The sequence below is a fragment of the Durio zibethinus genome, chromosome 15, assembly GCF_047325235.1.
Source record: "Durio zibethinus cultivar Kanyao isolate XHJ-2024 chromosome 15, ASM4732523v1, whole genome shotgun sequence".
In the NCBI taxonomy this organism is placed as follows: Eukaryota; Viridiplantae; Streptophyta; class Magnoliopsida; order Malvales; family Malvaceae; genus Durio; species Durio zibethinus.
Window position 1 is genome coordinate 20,587,596 of NC_143176.1, and position 18,400 is coordinate 20,605,995.

The following is an 18,400-nucleotide window of genomic DNA, read 5'->3' on the forward strand; positions in this document are numbered from 1 at the left end:
TAGGAGAATGAGATGGGCGGTATAATTGAAAGTGTGAAACTTTTTCGCATAACATACACAAAAAAAGACAGATCTTACATGAATGTTGAAATATAAAAAATTGTGATAATTTGTATCATCTATTTGAATAAAAAGTAAATATTTACTCTTTTTAACATGTTATCAATTGATTATTAAACTTGATATTTGTATATGACAAATTCACAAGAGAAAGCGAAAAAAAATGGCTGTTGAGATTGAAGTAGCATCTGATGGTTCTCTCAATATGCAAGAAATAAAAAATCAAATATTCATAAAAGTTGCTAGAAAAGAAAGGCATGAACGAGTCCGAAGCCTTGGATTGGGTCCAACACCATGTACCTACTATGGACATAGCTCTCAGCAATTTACATTCTCAACAAGTCAGTCTTCGCGAGACATTTCAATATTGAGAGGGGAGTTGCAAACTATGCAACAACATTTTTCAGCAAATGAAAGCAGAAAAAAACATGAGCATGCCAAAATTAAGGAAAAACGTGCTATAATAAAGTAAGAGAGTGTAAAATTTCAGCAGTTGCATGATCTATTCGATCATCTTATGAATTTTATGCAACAACAATTTTCAAGAAATGATCTTGGAGCTCCACCAACTTAAGTATTATATTTAGTAAATATTTAAATTTTTAAATATAAAAAAAAGCTTACAATGAAGTGTTAAAAATTATGGTATTATTCAGTAGGATTTTAAGCACACTAGTGACCAAGGTGAAAAATTTTCTCCATCAATTGGCAACCAACAAAATGTATGCAGTTATCAATTTCATACATTTTAATTTTTATTTTATTAATTTATTAAAAATATTTGAATGTTATTATATTAATTATTAAACTTTGTATTAATTAGATGCATATTTAAACGTGAATTAAGTTTCTATTAATTTCAATTTCTAAATTTAAGCTCTTTAATGGAAATAAATTTTATTAACATAAATAAAAAATATATATTTTTACATAATGGCAGCATTTGCATTCAACAATTTCTCTAAATGAATAATTTAGTAGCGTTTGTATCATAAAACACCACTAAAAGTAACGACGCTCTTACCAACAAACGCTGCTAGTTAAGTGGCATTTTTATATAAACGCCACCAAAACAACAGTGTTTTTTTTCATAAAAACGTCACTAAATTAGCGACATATCAAAGATACAAACACCGTTAATATAGAGGCATTTTCATATACAAATGCCTCCAAAATAATGGCGTTTCAATTACAAATGCCACCAAAGCAATAATGTTTTTATCATAAAAACATCACTAATTTAACAGCGTCTCAAATATACAAAAGTCACTAAAATAACGGCGTTTCAGATATAAATGCCGTTAATATTGAGATTTTTTTTGAAAATATCGCTATTTTTCACGATGCATGTATAGCAGGTACTTTGAGTGACGTTTTTCGCAAATACCACAAATCTTTTAGTGTCATTTATAAACATCGCTAAACGTTAAAAAAAAACGTCACTAAAAACCTAAACCCTTGTAGTGCACTAATTTCATGGGATACTATCATTTTATTGTTAATTATAGTAAATAACTACTTCTTGTACTACCTTCATAACAGATTTATGAGAAATAGAGTATATTTTTCTTATGTAACTCAACTATAATCTTTTTTTTTCAAAAAAAGAAAGCCTAAATAACAAAATACTTGATCATTTTTAATTACAGAGCTATAAATTGAACCAAAAATGAATGAATGCATGTATATTTTTTATTTATTTATTTATTTTTAAAAGTATTTAGGTTTTGTTCATATTCGATAAAAAATTATATTATTCATTTGAATTTAGTTTGTTTAAATGAAATAATGTTCATGTTAAGTTTAATTAAATCAAACGAGTTAGTTCATAAACATTTAAAAAATATTTATGAACATATATAAATAAACATATTTATGAATAATTAACAAATCATAACCAATAAATTTAAACAAAAAAACTTTTTAATGAACGTAAACAAACCCAAATGAATATAATCAAATTTTAAAATAGAATTAAGGTAAAACATAAAAATGCAATTTTTTTAATATTATTGAACATCAAATAAATAATAAATGAATAATAAATAAATAAGTTTATTCACTAATATAAACAAACTAAATAAATTTTTATTTATGTTCAATTCATTTAACAAATGAATATAAAAATATTATTTAATATTATTTATTAAATTTAATAAATAAATAAAAATAAAAAAAAACTGAATATATTTATAAATAATTCATCAAAAGTTATCTTGGACTTCTATTTTTAAGTGTTGGTAAGCAGAACACAGCGACTCCACGGGCTTTTTTTTTTCTCTTAAACCTAGTAACTAAGTTAACAATCTTATCAATTGAAGTTGCACTTATAACTTATCAATCCCATGGTCGTGAGGAAAAAAATTAACCTATTAGCATGCCTTTTTTTTTTAAAAAAAAAGCACTTATAAGTTATATTCTGTTTTTCACTTTACACCAATATAAATATTAAGATTAAAATAAAGTATTGAGGTGTGGGCAAATTTCCTATCATATCAGCTAGGTTTTTTTTTTTTTTTTTTTGTTGGTCCTACTGAAATTATTTTTTATTAAGGGCATAAGGCGATGACCTTATCTCTTCTTTTTACTTTAATGCATACGTCCTTTTAAGATTAGGTTTCAATGATTTATATCTCTAAAATATAGGCCTTAGCTAGTTTTGCTTGACAGCAACATTTGTCTTAACAAATAATTTTTTTCATTTTGATTTTTAAGTATTGTCTAATACATTTTATTTGAATAAATTTAAACAAGTTTATGCAAGTCAAGTTTAATAAATTTATGAAAAAAATTTATTTTTTCACACCTTAACAAATTTGTACATTTTCTTTATCATTCAAACCAAATATTTGTTTTCAAAAGAGCTTGAATCATTCATGGACAGAGTTATGTTAAATAATTCCATTTTTAATTCGAGCTTATTTGTCATCGACCAAAATGATTGCTGAACTTCACCTGATTTTACATTAAAAGAGAAACATGTCAAGAGGAAATAAAAGAAAACCAAATCTAGAATTTTCAGCTGATAATGGTTATTTTATCCCTTCATTAAAGCTATTGCAAATATTTTTTAGAAATTTTGTTAATAGAATAGTATAAAGTCAACTGTTTAGTTATTAAGAATCTTGTTAGTCCAAATTTTGAGTATTTGTTTAATACAGTAGAATTAATTCTACCAGATTGTTTTTCCCATAAGTTGTCCTGCAGGACTGATTGTTGGGAGCTTCTACCAAACCTGACAGCAGATATTCAGCAAACCTTCTAGCCTGGAATTTCTCTGTCGAAAACCCAAAAGCAATGTCAAAAATCTTTCTCTTCTGTATGTCTATTTAAATATTTCAGAAAAATTTTTTGGATCTTTCTACTTTCATTATGAAAAATTAGTCCCCTACTTAGAATTACATTTGGGATTAAACATGATTCAAGCAGCTTTATGAGGCATAACCCATTTTAAAGGAGCAAATTGAGTTAATTCAACAGCCATGTTACTTGTATTTTAATTTTGTCTCAAATATATTTTATTTTTTATATTTAAAATCATAAAAAAAAAAAAAAAAACCTATAGACTGATTATTAAAACTAAAAGTCCATTAAATAAATTTAACAATAAGGCTTATCAATTCATTGATAAGACATTTAATTCGTAAATTAAAATTACAATTCAACTAATAAATTATTTTGATGTCAAGTAATACAAAAATGTTGTAACCAATAATTTTACCCTAGCATAAATTTGAAAACGGTAGAAAATCATACATGAATACAAGACAAGAACTCAGGGAAAGGGATACATGACTTGAATTTTGCCCTTGACAAGCAGCAGTTATCAGAGATTGGATCGCTTTAACAAATAATGATTCTGGGCAAGCCCTAGCCAGCCTCTTTGGCATCCTGAATCAAAATCAAGTTGTTTGCCATATCATCACCCTAAAGACCAGCAACTTCCATGAGTGAAACAACTTCAAGAAGCAAATTTAATTGGATCAAACAAACAAAATTCTTCAATTACATACATATGATATACATACATAAAAATTAATCATAATTACACTTACCTGATCAGATTGCATCAGATATGCTGGTAATAGTAACCTAACTAGCTACTTAAAAGGGAAAGAAATCAAAATGCAAATTTCAAGTCCGAGAGGTCATCCATTGGTATCTCTAAACCTATTGAATCATGGTCTTGCAGGACATCTTCATCAAAGTTTAGCCAGGAACTCAGATCTTGGGGACCGCCAATGTCGTTGGAAACACCCAGTTCTTCCATTGTGTCTAACTCTTTCAGTTGCAAGTTTGCGAAATCAATGGGTTCATCTTTAGATGAATTCTTACACATGTTACTTGGAGATGTTGACCTCGCTTCTCTTTCAGTCACCTTGCCAGAATTAGCTGTAGGATGATAAGATCCACGAGAAGGTAGCAGAGGCTCTGTAAGCCTGCCATTGAATCCATTTCCTGAAGTTGATAAATGATTACTCTTTTGCTTGGGCTTTGCTTTCGTTTTCTGTTCACCTTTGGAATTTTCCAATGATGTCTGACCAGCCCCAGATACCGAACTAGTATTTCTTAAATTATCTCTGATTTGCTCCCTATCTCTTTCACTTCTCTTTCCCCTTACTCCTCCAACAGTGCCATCAAGAGTTGATGTTACCCTAGAAGAGGCACTACCAACAACATCATCAATCAGTACTTCCCTCTTCCTCCCTTTGTTCAACATAGATCCATACTTGGAAACAGCATGCTCCGATGAGTGAACAGATGGAAAAGCGTCTGAAGAATCATACCTCTCAAAAGCACTAGAAACAGCACCTGAGGCAGAAGTGAAATGAACATGTATAAGCTTCACAACAATTAAATGAGACATGCACTCAAGCATTGGCCTAGTGCACGTGCCCCCTGTGCCCGCCCCTGCCCAAAAAGCAGGATTCGGATCCCCCTTCGGGCCTTCTCCATGTTAATAATTAAATAAATAAATAAATGATTAAACTTTTTTTTATCATTGTACTTTCTAACTTTTCCTACCCTTATAAAATAATGCTCTCAATGCCTAACTAAAATCCAAAATACATAACCTCATATGGTATATTATAGGGACAAAATGCCATCACAAGGAGAGAATGTAGAAATTTAGATTGAATATACCTGAGCCCCTGGCTTCTGCTTGATGGTTGGATGTTTCATTACAAGTATTACTAGCAGTTCCAGAGCCAATACAATCAACAGATTTTGCTTCATTGCTGCATGGAGGTACAGAAAACATGACATCATGTAATGCAGGTTCGCTAAAGCAACTACTGCCTGTCTGTTCAAATTTTCGACATCTATCAAGAGTTCGCTTGACAAAAGCCAAAGCAACTTGTTTTGAAACCTTACGAACTGCACTTTTTGATGAATTACTCCCTCGACAAGCCTGCATAAATTGTTTGTTGAAACTCAATGAATTATACTAAACTAAACACCTTGCTCCAAATCACTTCAGATAAAAATAATAATAAACCATTCAACACCATAGTAGGAGGTGTCATAACCACTCCCCTTCAAAATCAACAATAAAGTAACTGTCAAAGGGACTCCCTCAGTAAATTCACCAATAAATTGCCAACACGAGACTAATAATACATTTGACTATACCAAGGAAAAGTTCTTGTATGCCATGCAATTTTCCAATGAGCAGATGCATAATTGCAAACATACTGAAGAATGCATCTCAAATCTTTTCTATTCAAGCCATAATATTTCCATCATCATGAAGATAGTGGTAAAATAAAAAAACATAAACAGTCCGCGGGAGTGGGTCAAAGATTAATCAGCTCAACTATTTTAGCTGCCAGTTCGTGTGATCTGCTGAATTACCAACATCAGCTCAATGTTATAACTATAATTACATAGTATTTAAAATTTTAAAAAATGCATTCAAAGGAAATAAGAATATTATAAGAAATAACTAAAGAATGGGTAATCCACTTTGTCCCAATTTTGTTGTTTAACCCACTCAGGATTAAGAGTCAACCGGCCAGATAGGCCCTGGCTCCGGTTCAAGCCAATCCAGTCTCATATTTAGAATGCTGGCATTATAGTAGTCAATATAAAAACTCTTCACATTACTCAAATGTATTGTGATTACAGAAAAGGTATACATAATCCCTTAAGAAACTGCTGAATTTTCAATATAGGGCTAAATTAGCAAGCTAAACACATGGCAATGTCAAGTAGATGTTTGACAGTTTTTGCCAAAAAGCACAAAGCTTGTATGTTGTCCATAAAGCACTAGTTTCCTTGCTACTTATACAAAAGAAATTAAACTAAATGTTACCAACATGCTGACGATTCTTACATAAATCTAAATGCACTCCCTCAATTATATGGAACAATAAAAGGCAAAGAACTAAGCCTCAACTGCTCTAAGTTAATAATTAGAAACAACAATTGCACCATAAATCTGAGAATTACCAAACGTCTTTTGTAAGCCATCTGTATTAATTGGTCCATTGCAACATGCTCGATGTTCCTGCAAATTAAACCACATTATTCTAGTTGAAGCACCACTCATAAGGTTATTGACAACACTAGAAGATCAAACTGTTTAACCCACCTTCTGTCTTCTTCTCTCCCATTCTGAATGGCTTTATCAATCTTCCCCAACTTTTTCTTCTTTTTCTGAATCTATAAGTTAATAAAACAAGGTGTTAAAATATGAGGAAAAATGCAATTTAAAAGCAGAATGCAACTAAAAAAGCTTTAATTTGTTATTTAATATCAAAAAATGAAATTTCTTTTTAGAAAAAAAAAGGAAATAGATTTTGGGGAGAGAAAACTAAAGAAAGCAAAGAGCAAAAAGGCTAAAATAAAAAATATGCTTAAATAATCCAAATTGCAGATATTTTGAAACCAGAGAACAGTTTTGAACATCAACCTGTTGATAAAGATGCTCATTAAGTTCAACAACGTTTTGATTTATTGCTTCCTCTCCCTCTGCCAAATCAGGCTGCAAAACAGCAAAGGAAAAAATTGAAAAGGAAAATTAATCATATAATATAGCAGCACAAAAACATTAGACTTCAAATAGACAGAAAGTAAAAAAATATCACATAAAAAAATCTTCAAAAGGACATGAGGAAAAGATACAATTTGCCCTCCAAGGCTGAAACTCATATGGGAAGTTATGTAGAATTAATCAAACAAAGAAAGCATGAAAGAAATCTTACCAAAGTCTCTGGATAAAGACCAATACTATGTAACTCCAGCAAAAGTTTGTCATCCATGGGCATAAACTGATATTGGCAGTCCAAAGAAGAAATGCCAGAAACATTTATTTCCTTAGGTTGGAGCTGACCCAGATCAGTTGAACATATTTCGCTCACAGGCCCCATATCCGAATGTAAGAAATCATCATCTCCCAACCACCGTTCACTACTATGTAACGAATTGGACATGCTGGAGTTCCTAAATGTGTTAGATGCAACACTTGCATCACAAGAGTGTCTGTCTAACACAGAGTTCTTCTGACACTGAAAATCTGCATTTGACTCAACTTCAGATTCCATCCTGTCCCTATCTTTAGATTCAACATCCATCTGATTGCATGAACCACAATGGGAATCATCACTTGCATAGTGAAGGGACATATTCTTTGCCTCAATGTGGTGATAAATTTCCTCACTTTCATCTTCTTCAATCAAAGCAGAAAGAACTCTTTGGCATAAAGGAGTAACCTTGTCAAACTTTTTTATATCAAATCCTCCACTTGGTGCATTAATTTTGGCCATTTCTTCAACAGAATTAGATTCATCTTTCTGCAAAACAACACCCTGTGGAAATGGAAGGCGTTCATATCAATATTTGCCAACAAAGTTTGAATTAATTTGCAGTTATCCCGTTCTTCTGTTCTTAGATCTCTTATGATTAACATATTTGAACTACGCAGTTTATAGCCGATAAAAAGGGATTTGGTTTTTATAGAGAGATACATAAGATGATGGAGTTTACCAAAACATTATATCCTTCTCCAAACATTTGAGACAAACTCTCATCAAGCCCTTCTGAAAAACTTAGCTGATTCAACATCAAAATAAAAGATCAGGAAACTGTGATTAACTAACCCCAAAGTGTCAATGAATCATAATCTGTTAGTGGCCATATAGTACCTGTTGCCTAAGGTATGTTGCATCCTCTGAACTGACAGAATTAAAAATTGATCCCATTTTCTTCCAAAAAGGACCAGAACAAACATGAACTGTCAAAACAAGTACATAAGAATATATACCACAATAAAAGCTCAATTCTCAAAAGATATTTGTTTCCTTTCTTTTTTCTTTTTTTCTTTTGGGTGGGGATGAGACTATCACTGGAAAGAGATACATACCACTAGCATTAGCAGCAGAAGTGGCAGCTGTAAATAGTTCATCATGATCATCATCCGATTCACCTGAACATGGCATCCCAAACACATTGTCATTAATAATATGCACCAGGAGCTTTCATTGCTTTCATACCCACATTTCAGCAAGTTTGTTAGTTCACAAAAAATGTAAGGGCATATGCACACAGATAAATGTGACTCTAAAATTCATTCCAAATTTGAAAAGTAAACAACAAAAAATACACTCTCCGGTAAAAGAAACATTAAATCAGTACAAGCACACAAATATAACTTACTGAAAGCTAAACTAACACTAAGAGCAAAAAATTTGTCGAAATGATAATGTCTAGTCACAGAGATGTGGATAACAATCATATCATTGATGCACAGCTTTAAGATTGGTAAAAGAGATGCAAAATTATTAGAATGTCAGAAATCTCACAGAGCAATCACAGTGACACAATAGACTTGATACTCTTTTAATTTCGACATATAGGAAGCCAAAAGTCTCATGGGCTTAGTAAATACCTGTGAAATCTGAAGAAACATTATTTTGTATTGATCCAACGCGAATTGTTGCCTTGCGATCTTTCAGTTTTTTGGAAGGTGGACGACCTGTCTTACTGAACCAAAGAAATATGATTCACTCATCAGATTTCCTCAAGACAAAGAAAACAACCTATTACCAAGAGCCAATAAAAAAATATTTAAGAACCTTTTATTTTTATCAGAAGCAGATCTTGCACTTAGAATTGGCTTAGTTGTTGTAATATTTCCCAACTTCTCCCTCATAGGATGAACAGCTGGTTTTGTTGAGGGTGGTGCAGTGCTTCCACTCCTCCCTTGTCTTTGGACTCCATCTCCAATTTCATTAGCAGACATTTTGTTCTTCCTAGTTGGCAATAAGAAAGCTCCAGCTTTTTGAGTTGAAGGCAGATTAACCTCACCACTATCAATTCCTTTCTCTTTTGATTTGTTATCTTCAGCCCCTGATTCTTCACTCTCAGATAACCCAAATGGAGAAGAAACATTCTCAGGTTCCCTCTTAATTTTTGGTGTGGCATTATCTACACTGCTGCCAATCAGTGATCCACCAGTTCCAATAGATGCCCTGGCAACAGAATCAGGTGTTGCAAAGCCTTGGTTTGAAATCAGAGCTTCAGCATTAGAAACAGGGGAAACTAAAGTTGCTCTCCTTGTACGTGAGTTTTTATGCGGTCTCTGACCACCCCACTGGGTCATAGCATGTGAAGATGAACCTGTAGACATTGAACGTTTTTGATTGCTCCCAACACCTAATGCTTGGATCTTATTTAGATTTGGCTGTTCCCAACCCTGCAAAGCTCCAGATGAGAGGTGAACTTTAGACGATGAGTCTAACACCATGATGGCACCAGTTCGTGGTGCCCTAGAAACCTTTCCTTTTAGCATTGTACTTGGGCCACTTGCTTGATTGTCATCCTGGAGAGTTGCCCTGATGAATAGAGCCATTAAAAAATCAATAATCAAGGAGAAGAAACCATTAAAAGAATATCACACATGGCAGAAATTAAAAGTAAAATTTGATGTTCATTAACTATGTATGGCTCCTGCCCATAGAATTTCACTACAGGCTGCTAGAACTAAAATCGTGAAGGCACATACTTATTATTTGCTTTTACTACAACCCTCTGCTCCAACATAGCTGTACGATCCCGTGGAATAGAGTTACTCTCCAATTCATTCCTAAGCACCGTACCAGCATCAGAACCAGCAGCTTCAAAAGAAGCATCTGACCTGTTAATTCCACTAACTCCTGGGGAAGATTTTGATCTGTACGGAAAAAAGACAAAATAATATAAGAGTAAGACAACTTTGTTTGAGAACAAGGCTTGAAAAATGACTGGATCAGCATAACTTATAAAGAAAAACCTAAACTCGAAGCAATAATCAATTCCAGAATGCCTTAAGATACAGGTAGAAGAAATCTTCCTTCATTTTCATTAGAAAATAATATCTTATCAAGCATTTAAGAATGTTATAACAGCAAACAAGCAGTTATAATCCATATTTTGTATTAGAATTAAAAGCAGGTAAAACAGAAACACCAAGTTAATTATGATTGAAAATCCAAAATAACAATGCAAGCATGCAGATCTGTCAATCCAAAATATAATGCGAGTTCTTAAGCCTGGACATTTGCACGATTGACCATTATGCTGCAACAATTTTATCAAAGAACCTGCATAATTTTTCCATACAAAGAACAAAATTTGCATAGTTCCATGCATTATGAATAAGCACTGCAACCATCATATCTATCAGCAGCAATAAATGGTAAAACAGAATCTTTCTTCTATTATAATCATAACGCTGCCAGTTTGATAAATAATAATGAAGGTACATCCACAGACAATCACAAAAGGCAGTTTTTGTTTATCATGGCAAGCCTCAGCTATACATACAGGCTCATATAAGATATCTAGCCCAAGTCTAAGCTAACATTTTCTGACACAGTTCAAGTTGAATACTACTATACCCACTGTCCGGCCATACTAGATAGAATTCCTTTGTCTTTTTTTTTTTTAAATCAGCAACTAGGAAGCAAGTTCAATCATAGACAATCACCTGAAACCCTGTGTATCACATGATCGCAACTTTGACTCAGAACTCAGCTTTGGTTGCATAGGTCGTTTTATATCTCGATCACCACTATTAACTCTATTTCCTACAGCTGCAACAGACCGTTTCCTTTTCAACTTTGTCTCCCATCCTTCACCCGGTAATCTACGAATCTTTTCTTCAATTCGAGCAGAACCACCATTAACAGCTGAAAGCACATCACCATCCTTTTCTATTATCCCCTGCTGCCTTAGATTCACAGCAGTCCTATTATCAGCCTGGTATCATGAAAAAAGAAAAGGAAGAGAAAACAAGGAAAGGGAATAAAATTAATGAAGCATAAGCTAAAAATTAAGAGCAAAAGGGTCCAGTCAAACTATGTTTTTAGTTTCTGGCCCATTTTGTCTTCTTCTTCTTCCTTTTTTTTTTTTGTGCAGCATAAAACAGCACATTCAATTACGGTTACAACCAAAAGAAAATGACTGAAGGCCAACAAAAAGCAGTGTTCAACACTGAGCAAAGATAAACTGACTTTTCTTTGGAAATCGCATCAAATTTCACATAAAATATCTTCAATAATGCAGGTCAAGACTAAATAGGTTGAAGCATAGGTTATATTCCAGCAATAATAGTAAAATACAAACCCGTAAATCGGCAACTGATGTGCGAACACGCTTGTTAAGCCCCACACCCTTTGGCCTATCCTCCAATCTTTGAGTCATTATGTCATGAGGGTTTCTATGAATCTGGCTTCCCATCTTTGCCATATTTACCCCACTAGTTCTCTCACACGAAATATCACTTCGTTGTCGCTTCTTTGAGCTTAAAGCATTTCTATACCTTTCCAATTTAGAAATTGACTCTCGCAACTTTTGTACTCTATCCCTGTTAGACAGACAACATAAATTCAATAACTAAAAACTGTCCACACTACTTAAAGAGTAACAGGCATCATAACCAAGATAAAATATGCACGTTGTCCATGTGCAGTAAGAAAGCTTTGAGAAGAATCACTTGAATTGCAGGACAGCTTTATACTCTCTATCTAAGACAATCAGTTACATAATCAAGTGCAAAGGATGTGTGAGGACAGGATGTCTACATTGCATGCACAGATAAAATATTGCATGCGCGCCACCATACATGAGCATTGCATGCATTGTAACTAATCGTGTACCATGTGACTGTTACTTGCCCATTCTGTGTCCAGTATAACACTACCTACCATCACCAGATTAACTTCAAAGGTACCCTTGTCACCACAATCTCAAAGAAAAGTCACTACACTAACTCGTAAAGGATACCATGTTCCATAAAATATAAAGTATTCCAAAATATAAAAGTATTTGATGGTTGCAATAATGAAGAAAGATCATACCTGGCCTTTCTGGAGGCATCTTGAACACTTTCCTTAAAGTTCTTGAGCTCCTCTGTTGCCACTGGAGGGGAAGGTTTAGGGTGTGAAACTCCAAAAGAATGATCCTCCGATGTACTGCTTCGCAGAGGAACACCCAGAACTCGGCTTAATTCTCCAGACCGTGTATATTTCTGATTGCCTAATGTAAGTGGCTCCAAAGGCAAACACTGAGGCAATGGTGGCATATCAGACGACAATCCTAAATTCCCTCGACTTAAATTATTCCCAGAACTTAACATCTTTTTCTCTCTATCAATATCCTGACTTAGAACTGCCAAATCTGCCACATGAAACCAATAACATTATCCACAAAAGTTAAGTAACTCATTTCTCTTGCATTTATAACTTATCCCCTTACATACTATTCAGTCCTTACTTTAGAATTAGAAAGATTAAAAATTAAAAGTACAACTTTTTTGGAGAACAATTAAAGATTATTTTTATACAGAAATTATGTTAAATATAGTGTTGCATTTTACTCCTTTGTTCATGCTTAAATCAATAGTAATTTTGCCTTTTAGGTTTTACCATTTGCCTTTTCTTTTTAGCATCTTTTCAAAGAAGCAAAAGCAACAATCAGACAAAGTCTTAGCAAATTGTATCAACTACCCTTTAAAACACATAACTGAAATTAACTACGCATATAAAAACATATTCAAAAACCTGAAATTTCTCTCAAATAATGTTAAACCTTAACTACTCTTTTTTTCTACTTTTTCAAGGACTAAAGTTGTAAACTTTGTTGATTTTAAGTCACAAATCAAAATTCCCAATTAAGTTCAATTAAATCCACAAAAAAAAAAAAAAACGACAGCAAAATTTTTTAAAAAAAAATCATGAAAAAGAAATACATTTATATAATCCTAAGAAAACAAAACAAAAAAAAAAAAAAAAACTGAAAGCTCAATAAATTACCTCTGAACCAAAATTCAAAAAAAAAAATCACATACACTTCTCTTCCTTTGCTTTCTCTACCTCTCAACCGGGAAATGAAATATTTAAAAATATAAAAAGAAAAGAAACTTTTTATAAATTTGAAAGCTAAGAAGATAAATGAAAACCCTAACATGAGAGAGAGAAATCGAAGAAAGAAAGGTTGAAATTGAAGTGATATTAAGGAAAAAGAAAATTAAATTAGAGAGTTTAAGGATTCAATTACCTGAGATTCAACGAAGTCAGCGCAGATCAAAATCAGCAATTTTTTGAGAAGAAAAAAGAAAAGGAAAGCGAGAGCGATTATAAAGTAAATGGGTGGGTATATGTAAAAATAAAAAATATTTTTTGTGCCAAAAAAATAAATTTTTTAGGCGTAAAGTTAATACGTCGTCACTTTGTTTTTGTTGACGTCATATACAGGCAAATGTTATTTAGAGTAAATTACACTTTAACCTTTATAATTTTCTACGCTTTTCAATTGACACCTTACTAGTTTTTCCCCTTTAACACTCTGGTTTTTTTTAAAGGTTTTTTTTAATTTTAACCAATGTTTATTTTCAAGAATTTGTAATGTAAAATAATTGGTGTGAACATTTTGTAAATACGATTTTAAATAAATATTATGATTTTATTATTCTTAAATGATCATCCTATTTTCTTGGTCACAATTTTTGTTAAATATAAAATTAAAATTAAATCTAACAGTATCAAATCAATCATGTTAGACCAACATAATTTATTTAAATATTAATCTATATATTAATGAATTGTATCAGTTCAGCACTATTTTTAACATGTTGTATTGGCATGATCATGAAAATTAAGAGTATGGTCTAATAAGGCACATAGTTTGTAACTTTCATGATTCGTATCATGTTAGACAAAATATTATTTTTCATGTCAAAATAGGCTAATCATAATCCATTAATAGTTTTTAAAATTTTTAATTAGTTTTAAAAATATTTATTTATTACATAATATTATTATTTTATTTTTCACTCTCATCTCCTATCATTCATTTATATTATGTACTTTGTCTTATTCATTTATTTTATATTTTTTTTGTTGTAATATATAGATCCGCAGATTTATCGTTAGTCATATACTTTAGGAGTTGTCATTATTTTTTTTGTTTAAGTGTGATTGATTACTTAACTAAATCGATCCAATTTCAAAAAAGAGTCCCAAACTTGATTTAAATATCTTCAAAAAGTATATTTTAATTTACAAAACTAGATTTTAAGTTCAAGAGTGCAGTTATACATGAAAAAATGATATAGCAATCTCACAGCACACATTTAAATGATGGTATTAGTCTGATTTCAAGTTATTCAAGCCTTAAAAACAATTTCATAATTTACCAAATAATGTAATTATTGAAAATTGATCTTAGAATTACTCCAATAGTTTGATAGCAATTTAAAATAATTTTTTTACTTCAGAAATATTCATGTAAAGTAATGTCTCAATCTGAAGAGGGTTTGTTGTCAGATTCATTTAATTTTTTTGTTGTAAAAAAAACTCTTATTTGTAAAAATAATTTATTTTCAAAAATATCTTTTAATATGTTGATAAGATTTTTTGTCAAGAACTATCTTCTAATTTATCGATAAGATTGAAAATTTATTTGTTGTGAAAATAATTTATTTTCATAAATATCTTTCAATATGTTGGTACGATTTTACATCAAAAATTATCCTCCAATCTATTAGTAGAATTTTTTTAAAAAATTCATTAGGTCCTCTAATAGTTTGACTAGATTTAATTCAAAATTTAAATCCTCCAATAATTTAATAGAATTAACAAACTTTTTTTTTTTTAAAATTCCTTTTTAAATTTGAAAGAAAAAAAATAAACAAAAATCATCATGCAAATAATAACATGCAATAATAATATAATATATCATGCAATAAATATAAGTATCATTTTAATATAATATATCATGCAATTAGTATAAATTCTCATGCAATCACACAAACAAATTTATTACTAATGATGTAATTATGCAAAATATATTAATAAATCACACAATGAATGTATTAATAATCATGCAATTATAATAATAAGTATGTTAAAAAAAAAATTTCATAAAAAAATCAAGCATTAATTTAAGAGGATAAAAAAATGAATAAACAAAATATATAAGAAAAGAAAAAGACAAAAAAAGTCAAAACCTTGTGAACCGAGTCTGGCAGAAGGGCATGGATCCGAGTCCAATATGTGAATCTTCATCTTCTCTTCTTCTCCAAAAACGTAGCATTTCCAATTAGCATAAAAGCTAAAAAATTTGACTTTTTCTCATTTCCTTCTTCAGCTCTCTCTAATTTCTTATACCCATTTCTTTTTCCTTTAATTTCTTCAAAGCTTTCATTTGTTAAACCCAATAAATCCAGAAATTGGCTACCTTTAGTTCTTACCGCTACCGTGTGATGCCATTAGCCACCGTTTGACCATCTATCCCTCTTTGTTGTCACCAGTAACCGTTACTGATTTTTCTCAAAAATCTAAAAAGATTCTATCGATTCCTTTTTTTTCTTTTTCATTGGTTAAGACTAGGGTCGGTAAATTTACCCGAATCCGTCGGGTTCCGACCCGACTCGATAATTTAGGATCGGATTTTTTTCTTAAAAAAATGAGTTTCGGATCGGGTTGGGTCGGATTTAATTTTTGTAATGTCGGTTTCGGGTCGGGATCGGGTTTATATGAAACCCGAACCGACCCGACCCAAAATATTTACTAAAATACCCTTAATATATATATGTAATTTTTTTTTAGGGTTTCTGAGTTTCGATTGCTTTCAATGTTTTTGTTTTTCGTCCGTCCTATCCTTCTCATCTCTTTCGATTTGTTCAAAATTTTTCATCCACCTATCCAATTCCAGCCATCCCACCTGTTTTCATCAATTTAACTTCCATCTATTTAGCTTTCTTCCTTCGAATCTTTCCTTTATTTCAACAAAAAAAAGCCATCAAGCTAGAAAGAGTAAAGTTAACAGGACAGAAAGACAGACGAGTCGCAACCATTTGTAATCTCCACAATGCCAGGATACCAGCAGACAACAGTTTTGAGGTAAGCCAAAATCATCTCCTTACCCTCTACTGTTAATGTTATGTCAAGCATGTTGAGTTTTTACAGAGACTTGGATAGTTTCAATTTCGATTTCAGACAAAGCTGAAACTCTGCTAACCGGCTGTTCTGGTTCATGTTCTGTTGCAACTTGCAAACCATGTTTTGTTACAAACCATGTGCTGTTTTCGAAACCATGTTCTGTTGCAAACCATGTGCTGTTCGAAACCATGTTCTGTTGCAAACCATGTGCTTGCAAACCATGGGAGGGGTTTTGGATAAACTTTTTACGTCTCTGAGGGAGTTGAAAAAGGCTATGTTTTAAAAATTGGTTTTGTAACTTTTCAAGAACAAAGTAATGCCCTGCAGAATCGGAAAACCTTAGCTACGATTGTAGGTTTTCCAGGAATCTTTTCGGGTTTCTTTTTCTTTAAGAACAACAAAAATTTGAAAAATCCCTACAATGTAAATAATATTTGTAACCAGTCGGGTCGGGTTTTATTCGAGTAAATAATATTTGTAACGGGTCGGAGTCGGATTTTTCACTAAAACCTCCGAACAGGGACGGGTCGGGTATCGGGTAGAAGCACTAAGGCTTCGGGTCGGAGGCGAGGAAAGCAAAAATCTGACCCGCCCCGCCCCGCTGCCATCCCTAGTTAAGACCTCTATTCTCTCCCTCAAGCTTCTTCAGACAGCTTCACAAAATTTCAAACTTTGGCCAACCACCACCAATGCCATGCACTATCAAACACCATCGCCTCTCAATCGTTCGCTACTAATAGCTTTCTTCCTTTCAATTGGGTCTTTTCTGTTTCTGCTGAGTTTTTATTGTGAATTGAGTTGTATTTTTGGGTGGCTTGATTTTTTGGTTTTGGGTTTGTGAAGTTTCCATTTGTGGTTAGGTTTGGTTTCTAGAATTGTGTTTGATGAATACTTCTTTGGCTCTATTTGGATTCTCTGTGTGTTTGAAACTACTATTTTTGGAAATTGGCTTAAATTTTGGATTTTTTTATTCTGCCTAGATTGCCTTTTTGCTTGTTGTTGCTTCTAAAACACTGATCATTATTGCCAATTCTTTCTGTATTGATAATGAATTCCTCTTATATTTGCTTCTCTACTTTGCATGGCTCCAATTTGCAGCTGAAATTGGTCTCTATTTTTATTCCCACCTTTGATTTTTTGTCTCTGCCTCTTTATAAGGATTCAATCCCGTTTAATTTCAAAGAAAATCAATCGAATTTGTATTTTAATGTGATTTGATTTGATTTTGCTATGAATTGATTTTGTAATTAAGTTTCAAAATCATCAAATCCCAAATCCAATATTTCCACATGTTTTTGTTCAAACTTTCTTTTTTCATTTTTTTGATTTTTTTTTATTCTGACTCTTTTTTTTTACTTTTGACCTTTTTATTTATTTATTTATTTTACTTTTTCAAAAAAAAAAGAATGAAATAAAATAAAACCAAAAATACAATCAAATTAAATCAAATAAAAATTAAAATTTTTTCTATTGGACCTAAAGTTTCACAATCGAGCCCAACTTACAGTTAAAGGCCCATTTCGATTTTGAAGAAGCTACAATACAAAACAAGATATCTACAGTTGTTTATCTTTGTACATTTTTTGTGAAATAGGAGTTGTGTAAAAACATAGATACCCACTACATTTGAACCTAAATTAGTCCATTTTTTAAAAAGAATTCTCTTAATAGAAATATGCAACTTTCGAAAGTTTTTAAAGAACTCCTCTAAATAGAGGCTCAATAACTTTAAATTAAGAAATAAGCTCCTCTATACAAAAGCTAAATAATTTTAAAAACTTTAATTAGTAAATGTCAAAAGACATCTATTAGCTCAAAAACTTGAAATAAACTAAAAGGAAGTAAATTTTTGGAAAATTTTTGGAAAATTTGAATTTTTCTTTGAATTTTTCAACCAAGTTCAAATTTTTGGGTGA

The 18,400-nt window shown here is 31.8% G+C and overlaps 1 protein-coding gene across 8 annotated transcripts; it reads right to left on the minus strand.

Annotated features, from left to right (window-relative positions):
- Positions 1 to 3,680: 3,680 nt before the first annotated feature.
- Positions 3,681 to 13,674, minus strand: LOC111301277 (uncharacterized). 8 transcript variants are annotated; one of them, XR_016328291.1, is made up of 17 exons: positions 13,600 to 13,674; positions 12,402 to 12,720; positions 11,668 to 11,908; positions 11,030 to 11,268; positions 10,067 to 10,234; positions 9,138 to 9,896; positions 8,951 to 9,045; positions 8,426 to 8,488; positions 8,208 to 8,296; positions 8,050 to 8,115; positions 7,269 to 7,871; positions 6,977 to 7,048; positions 6,656 to 6,726; positions 6,514 to 6,571; positions 5,206 to 5,473; positions 4,116 to 4,872; positions 3,681 to 3,987 (listed from the first exon to the last, which is right to left on the minus strand). XR_016328291.1 is itself a non-coding variant. In XM_089744751.1 (16 exons), exons 3-16 carry the CDS (start codon positions 11,788 to 11,790, stop codon positions 4,181 to 4,183), a joined length of 3,399 nt encoding a protein of 1,132 aa, XP_089600877.1. In that variant the 5' UTR covers positions 11,791 to 11,908; positions 12,402 to 12,607; positions 13,600 to 13,674; the 3' UTR covers positions 4,012 to 4,180. The 8 variants fall into 8 exon arrangements, 4 of the variants coding, with proteins under 4 accessions (XP_089600877.1, XP_022752570.2, XP_022752569.2 ...); XR_016328292.1 differs by having other exon boundaries at positions 3,681 to 4,019; XR_002691509.2 differs by having other exon boundaries at positions 11,030 to 11,301.
- Between the last annotated feature and the right edge of the window lie 4,726 nt (positions 13,675 to 18,400).

Coding starts and splice junctions, on each gene's coding strand:
- LOC111301277 (XM_022896834.2), bottom strand. CDS start 12,679: ATGTTAAGTTCTGGGAATAATTTAAGTCGAGGGAATTTAGGATTGTCG. Junction 11,909..12,401: donor GATGCCTCCAGAAAGGCCAG/GTATGATCTTTC, acceptor TCTGTCTAACAG/GGATAGAGTACAAAAGTTGC. Junction 7,049..7,268: donor GTCTTTATCCAGAGACTTTG/GTAAGATTTCTT, acceptor GCTGTTTTGCAG/CCTGATTTGGCAGAGGGAGA.